Source organism: Lytechinus pictus, chromosome 17 (assembly GCF_037042905.1).
Source record: "Lytechinus pictus isolate F3 Inbred chromosome 17, Lp3.0, whole genome shotgun sequence".
NCBI lineage: Eukaryota > Metazoa > Echinodermata > Echinoidea > Temnopleuroida > Toxopneustidae > Lytechinus > Lytechinus pictus.
This window is the reverse complement of record NC_087261.1, coordinates 15856669-15882109: the sequence shown is the minus strand read 5'-3', so window position 1 is coordinate 15882109 and position 25441 is coordinate 15856669. Positions and strand designations below refer to the sequence as shown.

The 25441-nt window shown below is 36.7% G+C and overlaps 1 protein-coding gene across 2 annotated transcripts; it reads left to right on the top strand.

Moving 5' to 3' along the window:
- Window positions 1-6502: 6502 nt before the first annotated feature.
- Window positions 6503-25312, top strand: LOC135157178 (protein LTV1 homolog). 2 transcript variants are annotated; one of them, XR_010296233.1, is made up of 11 exons: window positions 6507-6586; window positions 10368-10505; window positions 11429-11611; window positions 13095-13182; window positions 13575-13701; window positions 15107-15317; window positions 17209-17336; window positions 17690-17906; window positions 20551-20769; window positions 22139-22307; window positions 22454-25312. XR_010296233.1 is itself a non-coding variant. In XM_064112032.1 (10 exons), exons 1-10 carry the CDS (start codon window positions 6584-6586, stop codon window positions 22250-22252), a joined length of 1428 nt encoding a protein of 475 aa, XP_063968102.1. In that variant the 5' UTR covers window positions 6503-6583; the 3' UTR covers window positions 22253-25312. The 2 variants fall into 2 exon arrangements, 1 of the variants encoding a protein (XP_063968102.1); XM_064112032.1 differs by having other exon boundaries at window positions 6503-6586; window positions 22139-25312.
- The last annotated feature ends 129 nt before the right edge of the window (window positions 25313-25441 follow it).

The following is a 25441-nucleotide window of genomic DNA, read 5'->3' as shown; positions in this document are numbered from 1 at the left end:
GCAATTTTCTAAAGCCACCCCCCCCCCCAAAAAAAAAATGGACGGGGTGTTTTTTTAAGAGTGTTTAAGTTCCTAATAGTCATGGACTTTAACCTTCTATATTTTTATGTTGTCAGTTTTTAAGGACCTTCTCCGCCCCCCCCTCCCCCAATTGAAGGTGATTAATACCCTGCGCTATTATGTGACGTTATAAAGGGGAATCCAACCCAAATAAACACTTGTTTTTAGAGGAAAATTGAAAATCAGACAAGTTCATGTCATAGTTTGAACAATATCGGACAAACCATAAGAAAGTTGTGAATATATAAAAGTTGTAAACATTGGTAATCACTATATCCATGAAAACTTCAAGTTGATCGAATATGTGATGTCATAGTGATGTAAGGCAAGGACCACTCTTCTATGTACTGGAATAATTAATTGGCTAAAATTACTCTTTTAAAGTTTTACTTCAAATTATATCTTTCTTTCATGAGGACGTAAAACATTAAACTACCGGGTTTATATTACGGTCCAATGGAATAGGAATTTAGGAGAAAACCAAAAATCCTAATAATTAAGTACAAGTCTAATGAGAAAGTTTTCCTTGCGGCTTCATCCCTTGTCATAATTTACTTACCCAGTTGCCAATTTGAATTCTACATATTAGAAGCCTTAGGGATCTTAATTTTAAAGCAGCCATAACTTTATTTTGCTTGTCCGATTTCTTTCAAACTTTCACCATTCTTATTTTTCTCCTTTTACATGCACATAATATTATGACCAAGGCTGGATTCCCTTTTAACACTGAATATGAATCTTTACCCAAAATGAATATTTGTGTCAACTTTTATCAGCACAGGCTGAAAACTGAGAAGTAGATTGATCCACAATGAATTTTCCCCCATATTTCTGGCTATATGTGGTTACCAAGGCAATGTACTCTCTGACAAATGCAAAAAAAAAGATTCTTGCACATCTTTACCTCAAAGCCAATGTGTGAGCCATAATTATTTCATGAGAATTGGTTCAAAACTGATGAAGTAGTTCAAATTGCAAGGTTTTTACCTAAATTTTTCCATATCATATGTTGTTTCCATGACAACACAATTTCTGAAACACACACAAAAAGTGCCTTGTACATCTTTACTTCAATACCAATGTGTGTGCCAAATTTCATGACAATTGATTGAAAACTGATGAAGCAGTTTGAATTGTAAGTTTTTTTTCCCAATTTTCACCATATGATATGTTGTTACCATGGCAACAAGATTTCTGAAAGACACACAAATATGTGTCTTAGACATCTTCACCTCAAGACCAATGTGTGTGCCAAATTTCATGAGAATCGGATGAAAACAGAGGAAGTATTTCTAACAGCAAGATTTTTACCTTATTTTTTGCAATGATACACTGTTACCATGGCAACACAATTTCCAACACATGCAAAAAATATGTATCGCACATCTTTACCCCGAGACCAAAATATGTACATACACACCAACATTCAACCCCCTCCACCGTCACCCTTCGGCTTGTTAAGCATCTGCTTTCAGATATTTGGTGCATTGAGATGTGAGGACAAACAGAAGATCTGTTCAAAAAGGGTCTGAATTCAAGAACTAATCCAATGCAAAATAATGCACTGCTATTGAGTTTTGCACTAGCGCTAGTCTATATATCGGACAAATCTAGACTCATAAATTCTGACATTTTCACCCATTTTTTCACTGTTCCTGCAGCCAGATTTTTTGGAGCATACCCCATTCTTAATTCTTATACATAAACAAAGGTCTGGAGAAAAAATCATGCTTTTGTCCACCGTGTCCACAAGTAGGGCATTTTTGACGCTAACAGACCGGACTATATGATATATATTTATGTTGATTTATAAGAATAAAGCTAAGAAGTAACTATTAGGACTACCTCTTCAAAGAAACAAACAAAAGTCATGCATGTTCGAGCGGCCGATCGGGGGAAATATCCCTGAAAAAAATTCCGCCCCCCCCCATATTGGCGAAGGCTGGATCCGCCCCTGAAGACCAGTACGGTAATCTGGTCCAAACCTTTTGCGGGTGCCAGACATGGCGTAGGTCCTATTAGACAGTTAAAAAAAAAGCTCTGAGAGAGAGCAAAGCGAACGAGCAACTACTTGCGGTACCAGTTTTCGAAAAATTTTCAGAGAATGATATATTTTCCTTTCCTTTTTTTTCTTCTACATAATGTCTTACGGTAATTTACAAGATGGACTAATCTAAATACTCCAACATTTTGAAGTCGCCTCAAACGTATGCACCTTGATCTATACATTAATTTAACCAGCTAGTTATATAAAAGGGCACATAGATTATCAAGGTTCGAATCTCCATAAAAAATCACAGAAATTGTTTGTTGTCCCTTTAATGATTCATCATCAGTAAGTTGTCAGATGAGCAGGATTAGGCTCATGCCCCCCCCCCCCAAATTTTTTTCAAGACCCCCCCCCCAAAAAAAATAGAGGAAGGAAAGAAAAGGAAAGGGATAAGGGGGAAATATGACTGGTAGTGATTTTTTACCTGATTGCTAAGAAAGCATGAATGCTTGTAAGCAAGCAACCGGTGGACCAACAGCTTAAAATCCTCTCCGAGGGACCTGGTAATGAGGATTAATGCCTTACCAAAGGGCACTAGCGCACCAAGTGGGAATCGAACCCAGGCCACTGGAATCCGAAAACCCCGCTCTACCGACTGAGCTATATATCTCTCTGAACATTATTTCAAAATCTATCACAAACTTGGATGTCAAAATTTTTGTTCGCTCGCTTCGCTCGCATGCAACTTTTTATTAAAGGGGAATCCAACCCAAATAAAAACTTGTTTTTATTAGAAAAAGAAAAATCAGACAAGTTGATAGGTGAAAGTTTGAACAATATTGGACAAACAACAAGAAAGTTATGAATTTTTAAAAGTTATAAATATTGGTAATCACTATACCCATGGAGACTTCAAATTGGCCGCATATGGGATGTCATAGTGATGTAAGGCAAGGACTACTCTTCCATGTACTCCAATTAATATTATGGCTAAAATTTCATTTTTCCCAAAAGTTTTATTTCAAATTATATTTTTCTTTCATGAGGACATAAAACAATATATTACCTGGATTATATTTAGATTACTGCCCCAGGGGATTGGGTACTTAGGAGAAAACCACAAATCCCTGATAATAAAGTACATGGCCTATGGGAAAGTTGTCCTTGCCCCTTGTCATAATTTACTTAGCCAGTTGCCAATTTGAAATCTACATACTATTAGTGATCTCAATTTTAAAGCAGCTATATAACTTTCCTATTGCTTGTCCGATTTCTTTCAAACTTTCGCCATTCTGTTTAATTTATTTTTCTCCTTCCCAACACAACATTTTATGGCCAAGGCTGGATTCCCCTTTAATTTTACACATACGCCATATCGAGCCCCCTCAAAATTTTGGCTCATTACGCCACTATTCTCAGAAACAAGGTAAGGTATTTCATGTAGCCTTAATATAACTTACCCTGCGAGCCCATTTTGGGGGGATATTTGTTATGTTTATACCAAAAAATTAACATTTTGAGCAGCTTTTCATGAACTAGATGCGTATCTACTAAACAATTCACATATGAGCGCGAAGTGTGAGCTGAAATTATTACCTGAAAAGGGACTTATTAATAACTGTTTACAGTGACTCATGAATAGAATATATATCTCACCAATCAAATAATACGAGCGCGAACCGCGAGCTAAAAATTTGTGAGATTCTGATTGAAAACTGGAGAGGTTAACCACTTTTTGCAATCAGAAATAGATATCAAACAATATTATATTAATGTGAGCTCAAAGCGTGATCTGATTTTTATTTAAATTCATACCTTAAAACAGTTCAAGCCCATTTTGATGAGAACATGGTATTAGAACGCTAAGCGCGAGCTGACTTGAAATACTATAGGACATTCAAAGCAATGTAATCATGAACAGGATGGGTGTGTATCTTAAGTTTACAATTGATAAGCATCATGAACAATATGCATATCTAACTAAACAGTACATGAGGGCGCTAAACGCGAGCCGAAATTGTTAATATATTGCAGTGACTCAGATGATAGTATGAACATAGAGCTCTTAATAGCTCCATGGTATGAATATCATATTGATACAGGGGCGATCCAGCCTTCGCCAATAGGGGGGGGGGGCGGAATTTATTTTCAGCCACATTTTCCCCGATCGGCCTCTCGAAGTTGATTTTTGTTTGTTTCTTTGAAGGGGTAGTACTAATAGTCACTTCTAAGCTTTATTCTTATAAATCAACATAAATATAATAATAATCTCACAATTATTTATTTTGCCTCCGACGAAGATTCTGCTAGGATCGAAAGCTTAGGCCCCTTTTTGACTTTCTAATTATTTAGATAGTGCGAGTGCGAAGCGCGAGGTATTTGTTTTTATGTCAAATATTTTCAGCTCGCCAAGCGCGAGCTGAAAATTTTGACATTTCTACCTGAAGAATGGAAATTCTATGCACTTTTTGTAATCGTGAAAAGGATAAGTATATAACTAAAAAAAAATTGATGCGAGCTCTAAGCTCGAGATTTACACCTAGAAAAAATGGCCGGGACACTAATGTTTTGTAAATCATGAAAAGGATCATTTGGTAATCTTCCTACATTAATAATGCGAGCGCAAAGCGCGAGCAGAAAATTTTTATATTGTGATCTGAAACTTGATAATGATTTGATTAGAGAACAACCTGCTTATCTGAATAAGCATGCGCGCGCGTGTTTCAGATTTCGACCTAGAATCTGGGCATTCGGCTTTTTTCTATCAATCAATAAAGCGAGGGCGAACCGTGAGCTTAAAGTATTTGATATTCCGATCTGAAAAGGGGTCAATTTATTGACTTTGTAGGAAAATTGTGAGGTGGATATGGATCACAGTTAAAAAAGAGCTGATATGTTTCATTATTACAATGAGTTTTGACCATCGGACATTCTAAGAACATTATGTCATATGAAAATGATGGCTATCTTCCTATTTCTCTTCCTAAGCGCGAGATGAAACTTGTCGATACTCCATTCTGAAAAAAGGGGACAGTTTGATTATTAAATTAATATCTTATTTATTAATCTAATAAGCCTAAGGAGAGCGCGAAATCTGTTAATATTATGGCCTGAAAACCTGACATTTAAAGCTCTTTTGTAATTTTGAGATGCATGAGTTAATATATTTTCAACAATCAATGCGAGCGCAAATCGCGAGCCGAAAAAAAAAAACTGTCATGAAATGGGAATTTTAAGTAGTTTGGTATAGAACTAATGTTCAGATATACATAACTCACCAATCAAAATGCGAGCGTGCAGCGTTAGCTGATACGTTTTGACAATCTGAACTGAAAAGGGATATATTGAGAACTTTATGGAATACAGGAAAGTGTCCCAAAGTTCAGTTCCACTACACCTCTTCTGAGAGAACTCCACTGGTTGCCTGTACGTCAAAGAATTTCATTCAAAATTCTGTTAATTGTATATAAATCATTAATCGGTCAAGCCCCACATTACATTACAGAATTACTCAAACTTAAAACCCAATCACACAGTCGAAGCCTGCGAAGTTCCACAGATAAATTATTGTTTCAGATCCCATTTCACAAAACAAAAGTCACACTTGGTGATCGTGCATTTGCACTTGCTGCCCCCAAACTATGGAATAGCCTGCCAATTGATATAAGAAGCTCTCCATCCTTGGCTCTCTTCAAATCAAAATTAAAAACATATCTCTTTAGTTAAGAAAATATGCTGTGTAGACATAAGTAAAAAGAGCTCTGAACAAGCGCAGCTGAATATATCCATATAAAAGCTGCGCTATATAAATTAATGCTTATTATTATAAATAATAGGAACATGACAAATCAATATTCAGACCATAAAACATAAATTTTTACCGAGCACTTTTTAAAAATCGATTTGTAAATAAAACAAAATAGTGAAATATTTCCGAGCTGAAATATGTTTTGTACACGTATATTGACTTAAAAATTTGATATTTTAAGCTCCATATTGAGCAGGATATGTAAATCACATAACAGGCAATGCGATCGAGCGAGCGAGGAGGAGGAGAAGAAGAAGAAGAAGAATGAGAAGGAGAAGAAGGAGAAGAAGGAGAAGAAGAAGAAGGAGAAGAAGGAGGAGGAGGGAGAGGAGAAGGAGAAGAAGAAGATTTGGATCATTTGCTGATTTTTTGTGTACAGGCTGTATATATAGGCCTATATTCCGGGCCTATATATTATAATTACAATTTTAAAAAATAACGATTGGTGGAGATTGTGACTTTTAGCATCATTTTTCAAAAACAAAATTTTCATATCTTGTTTAATGAATTTAATTTCGTTACATATATTTGCAGACTCAGATAAGATAAAATAAGATAAGATAAGAGATAGGAAACATGACACAGGGACACGACCTTCTCACAGGTTAAGTCAAAAGGACTTAAATTTTCAATTTTCCCCTCACGAATACCATAATGGATATTGTATGAGCTCGTGCAAGCTTTTCTGAAATAACGCGACGTCAAAAACCTAAAAAAACGCAATCATGGTAAGTTGAACAAAGCGTTTTCACTGAAATAACGCATTTTAGACCATCTTAGTAGTATTTGCGATAATATTAGATTTGAATATTTAGTTCAGGTTGCTAAATTGGTGTTTTAAATTCACAGAAGATGTGCATGTTTTTCACGAGTATTACTTCGGTCCCATCAATTGACATTCGTGTCTGAAGATCGAACCCGAGAAGTGCGAAGGCAATTCCATGACCATGGGCATGGCATGGAAAATGGTATTTTGACTTAAATTCGCGGAAAAGTAAAATTTTCCAATAGCACATTATTCCGACCAGATATGATATGAGAAAAATAGTAGTTTAAATACAAATACAAAAGATGTGCCTGGATCAGACATATGAATTATGATCATGATGATGAGGATCAGTAGAGGCGCTGCTGGTCCAAAAATTGGGATTGTCCCAGAAAACAAGGATATCCTCATAAACCAAGACAAATCATGTCTTGATAAATTGAGACTGTCCTTGTTTATGGGGACGTTTTTTTTCACTCCCCCCTACGGGACAAAGACGGCAATTACGGGAATTGAGAGTGCTAAAAATAGATTCAGTGACCTCAATTCCCCCCAGTTCACCGTCTATTTTTCATGACTTACTGTCTTCCAATAATCTTGTTATGAAACCCGATATGTTTACATTGACTAGCACACTTGATTGGTGTTGGCACTTGACAGGTGAATGAACTTTCCTAGATTTCTTGTGTGAAGAAATCCTTATAAACTTGAGACAGTCCCTGTAAACTGGGACGATCCCAATTTTCTGACCAGCGCCTCTACTGAGGATTTACTTAGAAAGTCCAACTCCAAGGCAAAAACATTGAAAAACAGTAGACCAAAAAGCTTCGGTCTCTGAATTATTGGTTGTTCCGCCGGATTCCGTTGGCTCCACTCACCAATTACAGAGACTGAAGTTCTAACTCGATCTGTACAGGGACTCAATGGCCATATATTTATGTATTAAGTTCACATGACATAGTCATAAACCACTCCTAGTACCAATGAGGTCCAAACATTAGCATGTATGGACCTCATAGGCGACAATGCGTTAAAAACAGGTTAGAACTTCTAACTGTACTGTTTCCTGCACCCAAGTATGATATTACTCCCAAAATATGAGTTTTGTCCTCGTTTGTTTATCATTTATTAAAAGATTGCCCATTAAATATATTCCTATTCCTAATTTGAATTTAATAAAATAAAGGGAAACTTACATTTGAGTCATTTTTCGATCTTTTTTTGGCAGTCAGTCCGGTCACCGTTGAGTGCGATCAAAGCGGTATGAAGCTGATTTTCAGATCACGTGATACGTGTGGTCATCACCTGATCAATCGACTATCCTTTTTTTAAAGACCGCAACAATTATAAATTTTATTATAAAATATATATAGAATAAATTATTGCATAATATTATGTATATTTCTACAATTAAAAAATATTTTGTGATATAAATTTAATATTTGACGTAAAAATCGCTATTGAACAAAATATTTATTAAAAAATAAAAAATCAAACAAAATAAAAAAGCCTTGGACACAGTGCAAAAAACCTAACGATTTGGCCGCGTTGTTAACAACTATCGTAAGGGGCGCTTTATTTATAAATAAAAAAAAATGTACAGCTGTCTACCGCGACGTGGTTTGTCGCAAGATTTGGGACAAATCCGTGGGAATTCTGGAGAAAATACATCAAAAGAACTGGTGAGTACCGTTTAAACATTATCAAATTACTAAATAGATTATACATACCTTGTAGATTTAGTTTTTAAGGTGATATTAGTGCTTAGTTCTAAGCTAGGGAGGCCCAAACGCGCGTGAGCGGAGTCCCACTTTATTAACACGGGTAAGTATTGCGGTGTCGCCTAGAGTGTCATAAACCAGTGAAGTGGGAGTCGCGCGACAGCCAAAGTAAGTCATTGTTTTTTCCCCTTTTAGTTTATTTTTCCCGTTATGGTGCATTTCAGGCCAAAACGGAATAATTATCTTTATTTTGTCCCAGTTCTTTTTATATATTTTTATGAAATACAGACAAAGATCGATGAGCCCCGTCGGGGGGGGATTTTGCATTGTTTACCCCCTAATGGCGGCTGCACAATCGCGAGCCGTCTGTGTACGAGGAGAAATTAAAAAAAATGTTTACAAACTCCACGAAACAGATGGCTGCCAGCTGTCTAGAAAAACAGTTGCAATTTTGACTTTCCAAATTCTTTTCAAAACTTTTCTGGATGCCAGCATGCAGCTGCAGCTCTGAAATTGTTGAAACGAAATTGAACTTCTTTCTAAAGAAGAAAAAATATCAAACACTGACATTCAGAGATAGCTTGGCCAAATTCAATATTTTGGTAAGCTAAGTTAGTAAGTAGTCCTAGAACCTAATATTATTGATTTTTTTTTTAAATATTCATTAAGTTAACTTAAAAAACTGAGCATGCTGAGAAATATGAGAAGATGGGGGAAAAACCATTTACGACCCCATCTTGTTCTCTTTGTTAGTAGCTTAGCTGCAAGACGCATCTAGAGGGCGGCATTTTCTGACCAGCAAACAATGATTTCATGAGAAAGTCTTTAAAATCAAGGTTAAATGCCGCCATAATTATCATAGATCTAGTTGAGTAGTTCTGGTACATTGAACAGTAGAGGCGCTGGTCCATAAATTGGGATTGTCTGAAAAGTGAGGAAACAAGGATATCCTCATAAACCAAGACAAATCATGTCTTGATAAATTGAGATTTTCCTTGTCTATGGGGATTGTTTTTTTTCACTTACCCCTGCGGGACAAAGACGGCAATTACGGGATTGAGAGTGCTAAAAATAGATTCAGTGACCTCAATTCCCCCCAGTTCTCTGTCTATTTCTTACGACTTGCACGTCTTCCAATAATCTTGTTATGAAACCTCATGACCCGTATTCTGAACTCGAGTTTAAATTAAACCCTGGTTTAAAGTTGTGGTTTAACTATGGAGAGCCAATTGGAGCACAAATCCCTTACAGTATACATTCAATTTATTAACTCATTTGACACCCAAATTGTTCATAATTGCCTGAGAATGGTAACTGAAGTATTTTTCTTTGTTATGAAAGCAAAATGAAACAAAATAGTAAACATAAGAAATATACAATATAAACAAAATTTTTCAATTTCTTGCTCCCCATAATTTTAGCACAGAGTTAGACCGTGGTCTAAGTTCAATCTGACTTGAGAATACGGGCCGATATGTTTACATTGACACGTGCACTTGATTGGTGTCGGCACTTGACAGGTGAATAAACTTTCCTAGATTTCTTGTGTGGAGAAATCTTTGAAAACTGAGACAGTCCCTGTAAACTGGGACGATCCCAAGTTTCTGACCAGCGCCTCTACTGTTGAATAAACTTATCTGTGTAAAACCATGAAATCTTAGCTGAAAACCGATAATTCTGATGATAACTAACACAAAAAGGCATGTGGGACAGTGTATTAATATTGCTTGGAAAATAGCCAACATTTTATGGAATTCAGTGCTTATTTTGCTCATTTCTCAGCAATTACACATTTTTTTTCCAGAGCCAATTGGCACATATTTTTTATTTATACAAACACTTGGGTGGTCGTTTTATTGGATTCTGTTCGAACTCATTTTGAGATCGTTACCACAACTGATATTTATCTTTAAACCTGCCCTATGAACAATCCTTATGTTTTATGTTATGGGGCCCAGAATTATTCTAAATGCAATTGCTGAATATTGCTGCTCTTAATTTACTGTTGTTTTGATACTCTAGCCCGGGAAGAAGAAGAAGTTTATAGACAAGAAGAATGCAGTGACATTCAGTTTAGTTCATAGAAGTCAACGGGACCCTCTTCAAGCTGATGATGAGAGTTCCAAGTTTGTTTTGCATCAAGTTGATACTCCTAAACAGGTATGTTGATAATAATTTTGATAATAATGATATTTGATAATAATGTTAAAGGGGTACTTTGGGCTCAAAATAATTATATCTAAATAAATAGAGTAATATTCACAAAGCAAAATGCAGAAAATTTCATCGAACTTTGATAACAAATAAGGAGATTATTGAATTTAAAATTAAAGCAATATTTAGTTTAGAGAAAACAGTTATATTACATTGGCATAAATATCCATTAGGTGGACTCGTGATTTCATATCCCCACTTTCTGTTTTCTCATAATAGGCCTACTATTTATTTATGTATTTATTAATTAATTTATTTGTTTATTATTTTTTGGGGGTTCAAAACTACATATTCCTCCCTGGTAATCATTAAAAGGTTTTCAGTTTTCAGTTGTGTGCACATATTGTGGTTTGTGTAAGGAATGTTTTCCAATCATATTTCTCCAATTGATGTTAACTTCTCATCAGTCCAAAGAATCTGTGATCATGGTGATAAATTCTGCATAGATTTACAATTATATGTAAGGCTGCCTAAGACCTAACTCTAAGACGTAACCACAAAATAATGTTCAGCTCGGGCAAATACGACTTGCAAGAGGTAAATAGTACATGATTCTTTGTACGATCAGGGGGGTGTTTCACAAAGATCTAAGTATGACTTAAATCGCACTGAAATGCCGACGCGTATCTGAAATGCAACGCGCAATCTAATTGATCAATACGTAATAGTGCGCGTCCTCTTTGCATGATCTGACCAATGCGGTCATGGCTTTTATACCGCGCACAACTAGGCATTTAAGTGCGACTCTAAGTCATACTTAAATCTTTGTGAAACACCCCCCTGGTCTCAAAATTTTCTATGATTTGAAGAAGGTTGACGTTCAATGTATACATACTCAAGTGGATTCATAATTCTGTTTTTTTTTGCAGGGTAAGCAAGACCATTTTGAAGAACAACATAAGTTTGGGATCTACTATGAAGATGATTATAATTATATGCAGCATCTTCGTGAACCAAACGCTCAGGATCTTTCATGGGAGCTTAGTCAGCATCCAGCAACGTCATCTAAACCAAAGAAGAATGTTCATTTTGAAGTGGAAGACCTATCTGATGTGAGTTAATCCTTTAACCCTACATAGACTGGGCTATTTCGATGCCTAAGAAGACGGGGATGGGCTGATTAAGCCCCCCCTTATGATCTCAGCCGTCAATCGTGACAAAAATTGGCACGTTACCCATGGCATAACCTACAAAACTATATGATCAAATTCTGTGAAAATCTCACTGCTAATTAATTATGCTAATTTATGCGTAAAATGAAAAATTTGCTCTAAATAACCAAATAATGCCCCTAAAATGCTAAGTTTTGGTTCACTTCACTGACTATAGGAATCTGATCAAATGTACTTTCAACATCACATTTATTTTCTTATGTATTTTATTGTTTTCTAAATTTCTTAGTTTTTCGACTTTTTGTTTTTTATTGTTTTTTCAATGGAAATTGTCGGGGACTTTATTTTGACCATAAACAAGATGGAATCAATTGATTTTAATCAGTAAAAGGAAAAATAATGATACATGTACATTTATGAATTTTGGCTAAAAACACTATTTGCATTGGATTGTACACAAATTCCCGTTTTTGAGCAATTTTGGGTCTGCATGTACTTACGAAATGTTGCATAATTTGAGAACCGCGTACCTAGGGGTGGCAATTTTGGTCTCAAAAGTTGCGTGAAACTTGAAAGTAAAAAGTCAATGAGCGACGCAGTCAAAAAAATTTGCGCGGTGGATTTATTCGAAAAATGTCGAGGGGGGCTGATTCAGCCCCCCAGTCTTCTTAGGGTTAAACCCATCCTTCCTAATTCCCCTAAAAGTGATTTGAACTGTTCTAGTTCATTACATGATATGTGCGTCCTAAAATTATTATAGTGCGGATTATATGATACATTTTGATGCTGGTATTTTGTGATTCTCCTGTAATATTTATCTTTGATTGCTATTGTTTAAAGTGAACTTTGAATTGGAACCCAAAATTTTGATAACATTTGTAGATGAAGAATCTAAATTAATACCGGTAATTAAACCCTTTTATTGGTAACAAAATGCCTGTTTCGTATGATATATTATGGAGAGTGACAGATGACCTGATTTATCACCAAATCTGAACATGTACACATAGTAATCTTGGTATTGATTGTCGATTGTTCTACACAGGCTTTGTCTACTTTCCATGAGGTCTCATTCCACAATGTCTTTTCCTTGTTTGTCTTCAACCAGTTCTTATAATTTAGCTCATTCACCACTTTGTCTAATTTCCAATTAGGCCACACCTCTTTCATCTAATATCCACTATATGGTTAGTTGAACTGACCAAGTTTTCATTTTTTACCATGTGCAAAAGAAGTAGTAGATGAAGTGGATATTAGACCATCTCAGAGTTTTTGAAGGACTTTTACACTAAGTGGGCATTGGACCAACTGATAGTAGTAGACCAAATGGGTTAAACCCATGCGATGTTTGACCATCTAAGAAGTAGGCCAACTGCTTGTACACCAACTGAATACAAAACGTTTTCTCTCTCTCTCTATTCAGAAACCCAAGCTTCAACTCCCAGCTGCTGTGTTTCAATCTGAGCAAGAAGAAGACATAGGACTCCTCAATAGAGCAGCACCAATCTCTGGTATACTTTTATTTTGACTTTCACCATGGGTGAAGAATATGATCTTCTACAATATCCAGTCCAGGGAAGGTGCCATGAGGGAGGTGGGGGGGGGGGGGGAACTGCTCTCCCTCGATGATTATTCAAGTGATTTACAACATAAAAGGAGGAAAAAGTGGGGGAAAATGGAAGAGAGAAGGAAGATAGAAAATTGAAAAGAAAGGGCCGGGTTGTTGAACTAATTGTATGTGATGCTCCTATTTTTTCCTTCAGACAATGAAAATGTCACATTTATATTCTCTTGCTCTCCTATCAAATGACCCTACCACTGGTCCTTTTCATCTTGTGGAAATATGGGAAAATACATTTTGTTTAATAATCCGATAATTACCTTTAATTCTTATTTTGTTCAGGTCCAAGACTTGATCTAGACCCTGATATCGTTGCTGCCATGGACGAGGACTTCGATTTTGATGATCCTGACAATGAACTCGATGATGACTTTATGATGATAGCACAGGGTAACAAACCAGTTACAGGGTAAGTTTGCAATATAATGCCGTTATGAGAAAGTGTCTTTTTTCCTTTTGGTAAACTTTCACTTGTGAGGCTGTAAGCTTCGTCAGATCTTTGTAATAGATGACATAGTTGCTGGTGCAGTACAGCTTAGTTTAAGAATGAATTCGGTCCCACATTGAGGAGAACCTCTTTGAAATGAATTGGCCATGTGTTGAATAAGATGAAACTGCAAAAAGAGTATTGTGTCTGGATGTGAATGGCAGAAGAGGAAGAGGAAGACAAAAGGGAAGATATAGTGGAGAACGAAAGTAGTAAGGTTGGTCTGAATGAGGAGGATGCTCAACACAGGAAGAAGTGGAAGGAGGGATTTTCATTATGGCGCAAGAGTCGGTAACCCTTCATTACTGGGAAACACTGACTGAAAAAAATCATGATACTTTACTGATTTCACCCTCAGTGAACTGACTTCAATTCAGTATAAATTAGCATTCAAATGTTATCTTTGATTAAAAGAACATCAATAACAATTTACATGTAATGTATATGATAGAGATTGCTTTATCATCGTGATGTGTGTGGTTTCGATCAAGATTAAAAAAAGATCACATACCTGTTGTTTCAATTTTTATTTTTTGTAATATCAAAATACAAACAATTTATAGCTTATTTATTTAATAATTGTGACATTTCTGTTATACTTTACATCAAATATCAATAATATTTAATAATAATTCAATAATAATTTAATAATCATTAAAGGTCAAGTCCACCCCATAAATATGTTGATTTGAATAAATAGAGAAAAACCAAAATAGCATAACGCTGAAAATTTCATAAAAATCGGATGTAAAATAAGAAAGTTATGGTATTCAAAGTTTTGCTATTTTTCACAAAACAGTGATATGCACAACTCAGTGTCATGCAAATGAGTCAGTCTATGATGTCCATCACTCACTATTTCTTTTGTTTTTTATTGTTTGAATTATACAATATTTCAATTTTTACAGATTTGACAATGAGGACAAACTTGACTGAACCATATAGTATAAAACAATGATAATTTTACATGTTCAGGGAGGAATTAATCATTGTTTCACTTGACAATGAGGAGAAAATTAGAATATTTCATATATCATATAATAAAATACAAAAGAAATAGTGAGTGGATGACATCATCAGTCTCCTCATTTGCATACCGACCAGGATGTGCATATAACTGTTCTGTGAAAGTAAGCGAAACTTTAAAATTGTCATAACTTTCTTATTTCACATCCGATTTTGATGAAATTTTCAATGTTATGCTTGTTGGATTTTTCTCTTTTTATTCAAACCAACTTTTTTTTTAGGTGGACTTGTCCTTTATAGTGATATGTCGATTATTGCCATGTTTTTTGATGATTTCTTTTTCTATTTAACTGTAAATTAGATCTGAAGATGAGTACAGTGATGATGATGATGAAGAGGATGAAGACGAGGAGAGCGGAGAGGACTATGACAGCGATGATCTTGATGATGACATGGACCAACGATCTTTTGCGTCGGAAGAAACTAAATCCAGATTCACCAACTACTCACTCACATCCTCAGTTATCAAGAGAAACGAAGGATTGACTCTGCTTGATGACAGATTTGAGAAGGTAGGTAATGATTTAGCATTGGATGGCTCAGAATTTAAAACCAGGTATATTCCAGAGTACCAAAATATATAACTAAATCGAAAATTTATTGGAATATATCTGGTATCACATGAAGAAAAGCCATCTTTATGTAATTATGATATTTAAATAGCAGTATTCAATAGGCTGTACGATATGGCATGATATTGCACATCAGCTTTTGTACATTAGCCTATGGGGAATTTGTCACGTTTCATTGCGTCATGCAATATTTATATTGTATTGGATGGCTCAGAATGGAATACCAGAAATATTCCAAGAGTTTGGGAAAATATTCCATGAATCGCAGATGAGTGGAATATTGACCCTAACGAGTGGAATATTTATGGTATTTCATGAAATATAGCCATCCAATATAATTATTATCATCTACACAACTCCCCCCCCCCCACCCACCCCAAAAAAGGGGGGAATTTTAATTTAACAAGTCATATCACTTATCACATCACCACTTTAGGATCAATTTTGGTCATTGACATGCGACTTACATGTAGTTCATTATGACGTCATTGGGCGCAATTGTGATCCATGCTGCGCATCAAATTGCTTTCATTGTTGTACGCGTTGTATATTTCGTGCATGCGCACTAGACTGTTGAATATGGTCTCATACTCAACGGTAAATTTTGTACACGAGCCTAAGGGATATTTATCTGATTTTGGTCATTTTTAGGGATACGCTCCGATACTGCACAGGCAATTGATGCGTACCAAAATACGCGTTTTTAATGTACGGCTAAAACGCTCTATATAGAGGATAATTTCTGATCTTGCACAGGGAAATAATGCAGACCAAAATAATAATGTTAGATGACTCAGAATTGTGATCCATGCTGCGCATCAAATTGCTTTCATTGTTGTACGCGTTGTATATTTCGTGCATGCGCACTAGACTGTTGAATATGGTCTCATACTCAACGGTAAATTTTGTACACGAGCCTAAGGGATATTTATCTGATTTTGGTCATTTTTAGGGATACGCTCCGATACTGCAAAGGCAATTGATGCGTACCAAAATACGCGTTTTTAATGTAAGGCTAAAACGCTCTATATAGAGGATAATTTCTGATCTTGCACAGGGAAATAATGCAGACCAAAATAATAATGTTAGATGACTCAGAATTGGATACCAGAGAAATTCTAATAAGTTAGGGGTAATATTGCAATATTGGCCCCCACGAATGGAATATTTCTGGTATTCTATGAAATAGTGCTATCCAATGTTATTATCTACCCCCTCAAAAAAAAGGATTTAGTAAGTCATGTCACTAATCACAGCCAGTTGATATAGCCTTACTACATAAGATCAATTTGATAGTAGAAATACGACTTACATGAGCTCACTTTGCATTGCATTGATTGTTGTGCGTGTTGTATTTTTAACACATTCGCGCATCAGACATCAGCAAGTTTTGTACAATAGCCTATTGGATATTCGTCAGGTTTCGGTGCTGCGTGCAATACGCTCTTGTACTTCACAGGCAAGTCGTGCGGACCAAATACATTTTCAATGCATTCGGTCACACCCTATAATATAGATAGTAATGGTTGTAATGCACCCGTTGAAAACCCTATATAGACAGATCATTTGATCTTCCCAATGTAGGTGGTTACTTGGGGCAATATGTTTCTGTTCTGGGTCCGCCAGGTATTCTGATATTGCTCCGTGAAAATTAAAGCAAACTTTGACAAATCAACTTCAAACTTGCCTCAAGTGTGCAAATAGGAGTGGCTTTGATCTGAATGGTTTGGGGGTATATATCCAAAGGTATATCTGCAATTCTTATTTTCTTGAGGTCAGCTCAACAATATTTGAAATAAACCTCATGTGAAATATTTGATTGTTTTCCTAGATCTATGAGGAGTATGACGATATGGAGATAGGAGCCTTGGATCAGGATGAGATAGACGGTCACATGCAAGAAGAAAGTCTGGTTCTACAACAAGCTATGAAAGCTTTTGAAGAAGACACTAAATTCAGGTATATTATTTCTGTTAGTTTATCATTATGATGAAATGGTACTGCTACTACTACTACTGCTATTGGTGCTGCTATGACAACGAAGGCAACTCCTGCTGCTGCTGCTACTACTAGTACAACCACTACTACTGCTACTACCACTACTACTACTACTACTACTACTACTACTACTTCTACTACTACTATTATTACTATTACCTCTACTACTACTATTACCATTGCGACGACCACTAATACCACTATTACTACTGCTACTACCACTACTACTACTATTGCTGCTGCTACTACTACTACTACTACTACTACTATTATAATTGCTATCATTATATTATTATTATCATATAATATAACAGATCAATGAATGAAATGGAGACACCAAAGAACGAGCACCACAAGGAATGTGATGAAGAGGAAGAGGAGGACGAAGAGAAAGAAGAGAAAATCAATCTGTACATTGAGGAGAAGAAAGAAGAATGGGATTGTGAATCAATATTAAGTACATACTCAACTCTCTACAATCATCCGACCACTATCAAAGAACCACTCAAAGAAAAGAAGAAAAGACAACAGGTTAGTATAAAAATATTGGTTTTTATATATTCCAGAAGTCTTTTTTTTTAATTCTGGAGCTTTGATGTGTGTAGTATTCAATATTATTCATGTGGACAGAAAATAAATCACTCAAGAAGAAAAAAAATCAAAGTTATGTAGACTTTTCCAGAGATCTGTGACTAAAAATAATCATTTAATTTCACTGCCGGTGAATCAAGTTGTAACACACACAGTATGTGGAATAAGAATGGAATGGTTGCACATTTGCACTTTATATTAAGTACTTAATAATTCAGGTGCAATTTATTAAGTTTTCTTCATTAATTCTAAAATTAATTCCTCAAAATATTTATTAGGTTAACCCTAAAATGGCCGGGGGGGGGGGGGGTTTGAATCAACCCCCCTCAACATTTTCTGCGATCATTCCTCCGTGCGAAATTTTTTGACCGCGCCACTAGCAGAGTTTATACTTTTAAGTCTCGCGCATCTTTTAAGACCAAATTTACGACGCCCGTGTACGCGGTTCCGAAATTACGCAACATTTTGTAAGTGCATGTCAGACCAAAAATTGTTCCATAACGTGATTTTGTGTTCAAAGTCAATGCAAATTGGGTTTTCTCATCTTATTCATAAAGATATGATTATTTTTACTTTAAAGAGCTGAAAGCAATTGATTTTAGCATAATTATGCTTCAAAAAGGTTGTGCAATAAATCTGGTGAAAAAAACAAAGAAAAACAAAAGGTTGAAAAACAAAGAAATACATAAGAAATTCATAAAACAATAAAATACATAAGAAATTGGTTTCCAAACCAAAGTTTTTTTTTCAATTGCCATTGTTAAGAATGCTACAAAGAATATTTTTACCAAAAATTAACATCCTAGGAGCCAACCAAAAAATTACTTTTTTTCTTTCCAGGGCTCTTTTTGGAGAAACTTAAAAATTTTCCAGGGCTACTTTTTCATTTTCCAGGGCTCTTTTTCCACTTTCCAGGGCTACAATTAAAAAAAATAAAAATAAATTAATAATAACCTAATACTTTTTAATAGATCTAGATCTAGATCTAATAATTAAAACAAAATCATATTTGAATTTTTATTTAAAAGCGATCCCAAAAAATGACATTATTTAACAAGTTTCTACAATATGCGTACCATATGCTGCTCTGTGTCCGTCGCTCTGACCATGTCTCAGAACAGAATACTTCTTGGTATTCTTTGTTCCGACCAGGAACGGATCGGTGGTGACTGCGCCCCCGTTGTTGGCTGAAGTTTTTTCTTGATACTCACGACAGGCGACGCAGTACACCTGCAGAGCTCCCCCGGCGGGACGGGCCGTTCCAAGCCAATCGAGGCCCCACGACTTCACGGTCGATTCATGGATAACCGGCTTTTTTTTCCTCTTAGCCTGCGGGGCATCAGCTGCAGCTGGCCTTTCTTTAGTTCTGGCAGGTGTTGTTGCCGTACCAGGCCGGATAAGAAATCTATCCATTCCGATTTCCAAAATGATTCAATCCAAAGTACCAAACGCGAATTCGAGCTAGTTACAATTACGAAATCTATCTATAGAGTAGTCTAACAGAGCTAGCTAAGAGCATGCAACACTACAGTATAGTACAGTACGTATATATATACACGGTAGCTAGCATATACGGTGTAATCATACGCGTGTACTGTACATGCGATCGCGACGAAGCTTCGAAGCAGCGCGGCGCGAGCTAGCGAGAAGTACGTACCGGTACCATCTCGAATTCATAGGCACATGTACCACATGCATTATTCACGCCTGTAAACAGAGATTCACAGGTAAGTTCTCTTAGCTGACACGATCCTATGATGGACTCGCGTGCGCTGAAATGAGCAATGTTATTGTGCCACTGTATCTTGTATTTGCTTGTGTGACTCTGCGGGCAGCTCCGCGGTGATTTACGTACATATATACGTGATGTTCGCAACTGCAGTCGGGCAATGAGTTTGGGATTTTGTAGCACAATTGGTGTGCGCGTAGGAAACGGCTCAAGATTGTAATATAAGCGGTCACACGCAAATGCAAACAAGTACACATTTAAATGCAATATAATTTATAATGTATAATTTAAATGCAATCACGTACGTATGCATGAAATGCTACATAAATATACAGTGTTGACGGGGGGCGATTATGAGTTTTGCAGTCGCCCTCGTGTGAATGTTTTTAGCCCTTTTCCAGGGCTCTTTTTGGACTTTCCGGTCCGCCCCCGTGTAATTTTTTGGTTGCTAGGAGCTTTATTTAGTGAATTAGAGCAAAACGTATGATTTATGCATAAATTAGCATAATTAATTCATATAAAATAAAATCTCATTATTTTGGAAAATTTTACCATACAGCCTTGTAGATTACATCGCACACTACCACCGTGCAAAATTTTGCGGCGCTCGCGCGATTTGCGGCAGAGATCTCGGGGGGGGGGTTGAATCAACCCCCCCCCGGCCACAGAACAGCCAAAAAAGCCCGGCCTAGTTAGGGTTAAAGTTAGGGTAATGATATTGGAAATCCTTAAAAAGTACGTAGGGACGTTGGATGATAATGTGACATGCGCCATGCAAGAGCGCAGTATTATCATTCATTCTCAATTTATGACTGGGAAATCAACGATGTGTTTTCTTTTTTTTCTTTGAAACAGGAAAGCAATTTGGATGAGAAAAATCAAATCAAGTTATCTCAGAAATCAGGTATGCCCCTTCATGTACTTCCCTCGCACGGCCCGACAAAGAAACAGCTTGAGAGGGAAGAATTTGAAGAAAACCGTCTACCCGTTGTGACGACGAGCAGAGTGAAAGGAGTAAAGGAATCTGCGGAGGAAAAGAAAGAAAGAAAACAAGCTGTAAAACTAGCGAGAAAGGTGAGTTTTCTCTAGTTTGCAAGGACAGACTCATATTTGACACTCTATAATGAAGACTAGAAGCCAGACTCTCTGAGAGGCGGTCACAGTGCTTAGTCTCACTACTTCAGACTCTGCATTATGCACTATGCAAATTCCAAAAACCAAAGGTCTCTGCCTGCAGAATAATGCCTGGTTAACACTTGCACTCATTTTGGTGCCTGCACTGCCCCGCATGCGTGCCAGTGCGGGACATTTAATGCCACGACTTGTCTTTATCAGTTCATGCATTGTCCGACACATTCACGACATAGTTGCAACACGTCTCCGCATTGCTTGCGCATAATTCACGCAGTGTTCACGCACTGTCCCAACGTGCATTCAGCAGATATTCTCGACACCCTATTTTGTGATGTATCTAGCGCAAATTTAAATATTCCAACGATCTGGTGTTGATGCCCTCTACATTCGTTGATTAGGACCACTTACACTGATCATGTGGTCTTCGCGCACAATTTTGCGAGTATCATTGGCGAACTATGCGTGAAGCATGCTTAGCGTATGCGCAAAGTATGAGCGATCCTGTCGTGAAATGCTTGCCACTACCCCGGGGGATGTGCCTACTATTTTTTGCGCCACAAAATTTTTATTTCGATACCTTGCACTGGCACGGCTAGGTTGCGTATAGTTTACGAATGGCTCACGAATTTGTAATGCGTGCCCAAATTTTCAACCTGTTAAAAATTTTGGGACACATTTCATGCACTGCCACGCACCTATCCGCAACTGGCACAAATAGCCTCCGCATTGGCACGAATGTGTTCGTGCCAATGCGCAAACTATGTTTGTTTGTTTGTTTTTTGTTTGGTGGTGGTGATTTTTTTTACCTGATTGCTAAGAAAGCACGAATGCTTGTAAGCAAGCAACCAGAGGACCGACGGCTTAAGGTCCCCTCCGAAGGACCTGGTACTGAGGATTAATGCCTTACCAAAGGGCACTAGCGCACCAAGTGGGAATCGAACCCGGGTCACCGGAATACGAGTCCCCCGCTCTACCGACTGAGCTATCGCGCCTCCTCTATACCCCGGTCTACACCCGGTCTATACCCTCTATGTGGAAACTACAATGCGTGCAAGTGTCAGCCGGGCTTTACTTCTCTCTACCTCTTGCATTTATCTCTCCCTCTTCTCTCACTCTGTTCTTTTCATTTTTTTCTCTCCTTGATGTATCTGCAATCAATGCTGCTTTTTCATGATCAATTCTAACTGCATGTAAACTAAGTTGATGATAAAATAATATTAAGGATTATTAGAAATTTAGGAATTAGTGTTTTATACCCATCTCTCTTTCTTTCTTTGTACTTCTTCCTTTCCTTTCTTTATCTTTTTAGGAAAGGAGGGTAGAGAAGAAAGCCAACCAGCAAGTCTTCAAGGATGAGGAGAAACGTCAGAATAAAGCCATTCAGAACCTTAATCAGAATATGCAAGGAATCAAGATCTTATAGCGTCAACTCTTATAGCCGAACAGTCAAGGATGTAGACCTTGTACTCTGCAACAAGGTGAACTGTCACTGGGGATCATGATCATAATACAATGATGGTACGCATCCGCTTCAGTGAGAACATGCAAGGAATCAAGATCTTCATCAACTCCTATAGCCGAACAGTCAAGGAGGAAGGATGTATACCATGTACTCTGCAACAAGGTGAACTGTCACTGGGGATCATGATCATAATACAATGATGGTACGCATCCGCTTCAGTGAGAACATGCAAGGAATCAAGATCTTCATCAACTCCTATAGCCAAACAGTCAAGGATGTAGACCATGTACTCTGCAACAAGGTGAACTGTCACTGGGGATCGTGATCATAATACAATAATGGTACGCATCCACTTCAGTTAGAACATGCAAGGAATCAAGGTCTTATGACATTAACTCCACAGAAAAACAGCCACCCATGTAGACCTTGTCTTCGGCAATAAGGTAAACTGTACCTAGAGATTGTGATCAAAATACAACGATGGTTTGTGTGTCTGCTTGCAATAGAACATGCAAGGAAACAAGATCTTCTATCATCAGTTCCTGCCGCAGAACTGTCGGGTGTTGTGGCCTTACTAGATTTGACCATCATGGAGGATTGAAAGAAAGGAAAAAGAGCCATGCAGTATATCAGATACCAGGGTCCCATCGTACAAAGAGTTGTGATTGATCTGGGGAGTGTTTCATCAACATTTTCATCCGACAAGTTGTCAGATCTGACATCTTTCTCCGATGTTGATTGGCTGAGAGGTACTGTTACTATGGTAACTGTCGGATAAAATGGGACTTGTCGGATAAAACGTCCGACAAGTCCTTTCATGAAACGCTCCCCTGATCGACCTCAACTATATGGAAATCCACAATTGTCATAATTTTTCATACAGGAAATTTGCACAACATCCGTTGTTTACAATAAAGAGAACATACTGAATTGTCAAGTAAACTATGAATGCACGAGTATACATCATATCTAGAAACATTTTTGAACAAATATTGCCGTTGCTGGCTTTCCATAGTCGATGTTGATGGGGTCAGTCGTGACTCTTTGTAAGATGGGTATCCTTGTTGTCGGAGCTGTATTGTTGGAATCATAAGATGAGTTGATTTCATGCAGTTGATGTAATCAATATGATTGATAAATTGCACATCCTGTAGGTCCTATGCAAGCCATACACTGGCTGCTGCCAACGTTTACTGTCATGAGAAGCTTACCTTTCCAACTATACAATATATTAAGGGTAAAAGAAAGTAGTTGCAGCAAACAATTATTTTATGAGAAAGTCTTTAAAATCAAGGTTAATTGCTACCATATTGTTATAGATCTAGATCTGGTACATTGAAATAAACTTATCTTTGTGAAATCATGTAATCTTTAATAGCTGACAACCGATAATTCTGATGATCACTAACACAAAAAGGCATATGTGGTACCGTTAATATGTATTAATATTGCTTAGAAAAATACCTGACATTTTATGGAATTCCATGCTTATTTTGCTCATTTCTCAGCAATTGCACATTTTTTCCCAGAGCCATTTGGCAGATATTTTTTATTCATACATACAAACACATGGGTGGTCATTTTATTGGATTCTGTTCGAATTCATTTTGAAATCGTTACCACAACTGAAATTTTTTGTTAATAAAGATCTTACATAACTTGACAAAGCTTATAAAGTGGCATCAGGTAGATGACTCACAAAGATTTACTTATACCATCAAATCTTGCTTAAATTCTCAGTTGTAGTGTTGAATATAAAATATATAACCTTTATCATGTTCTGGGTACGAATGCTACCCCTTATTCGTCAATGAGGTTATTGAAAACTGCACTGAGTGGCAAAGCATGAATGAGAATCATACTTAGCTCATTGTGTTCAAACCAGTCATGGGGTTTTAGAGTCTGGTTGGTAGTAGAAGCCCTAGGCTGGATCATTCATCATTCTTTGTGAACTTATTTATGTTTATCAAGGAAATGTGTAGGTGAAGAAACAAAGTAATTGCAATCCCTTTGAAATAAAAAAATAGAATTGGGACTCTATGGCAAATACTACCTGTGGATCAATGAGACACAGTATATAGTCTGCAGGCACAGACCTTTGTTTATTGCATTTCGCTTAGTGCATAATGCAGAGTCTGAATTAGGGAGACTAGAGTCACTGGGTGATTTTAAGTTCAGTGTTGACCTATTGGTGTTGGTGTTAGGTCAATTTTTACATGAGTATAACTGTTAACACCAAACATAAAATGAAGATAGTCCTGGAAAGTCACTCACTAATTTGTGAGATGTCAATAATGTGATCTGGATCAGTTTTACAAACTCAGAATAGGTTTTGGAGCTAGGGGAAACAATCCAAATTCCAACACCAACACCGGACTTGAAATCACCAACTATGAACTGTGGCTGCCTATACACAGGCAGATAGGTTAGTCTTCACTCTAGACATGGTATAATTGGTCAAAGTGTCAAATGTGAGTCTGTGCTTGCAGACTATACATCATACATGTAATTTCAACTGAACTGGGCTCTTTCCAAAAATAATAAAATTTTCTTTCTTGCCTTTAATGATATACATTTTTTTTCAAATCAGCAGTCATTTTCATGCTTATCTCAATGAAGTTTCTAAATATTAGAACTGTACAATGTATGCATAAAGGAGATAATTAATTGATATTTAATGGAAAACAAAACATGTGATCTTTATAGACAGGATGTCATCAAATTATGTTTGAATCTAACTATATCATATTATGTTTCTTAGTCACCTGCTTATCATGAAAATATACCAGGGGGGTGATTCATAAAGCTGTTTGTAAGTTAAGAGCGACTTTATAACGACTGGTGATCCTTTCTTACACGCTAAACCAACGCCGATGAACGTTTTGGTGTATACCATTTACCACAAGAAAGGATTATTAAGCCGTTCTTAAAGTCGCTCTTTTTTTTACAATGTACACAAATACATATATTGTAATTATGTAGAATATAAATGCAATTCTTATACATTAAAGTATAACATGTAAGTATTATGTTCCTGATAGTTCTTATTCAGGCTAGTAATAATATATAAATAATGAATGTTCATGAGTGTAATGGATGGAATACTTCTTCATGAGGTGAAAGATGAAAGGATCCATTTCATCTCTCACT

Coding starts and splice junctions, on each gene's coding strand:
- LOC135157178 (XM_064112032.1), top strand. Junction 17,337..17,689: donor GAAGAAGACACTAAATTCAG/GTATATTATTTC, acceptor ATAATATAACAG/ATCAATGAATGAAATGGAGA. Junction 17,907..20,550: donor AAAAGAAGAAAAGACAACAG/GTTAGTATAAAA, acceptor TCTTTGAAACAG/GAAAGCAATTTGGATGAGAA.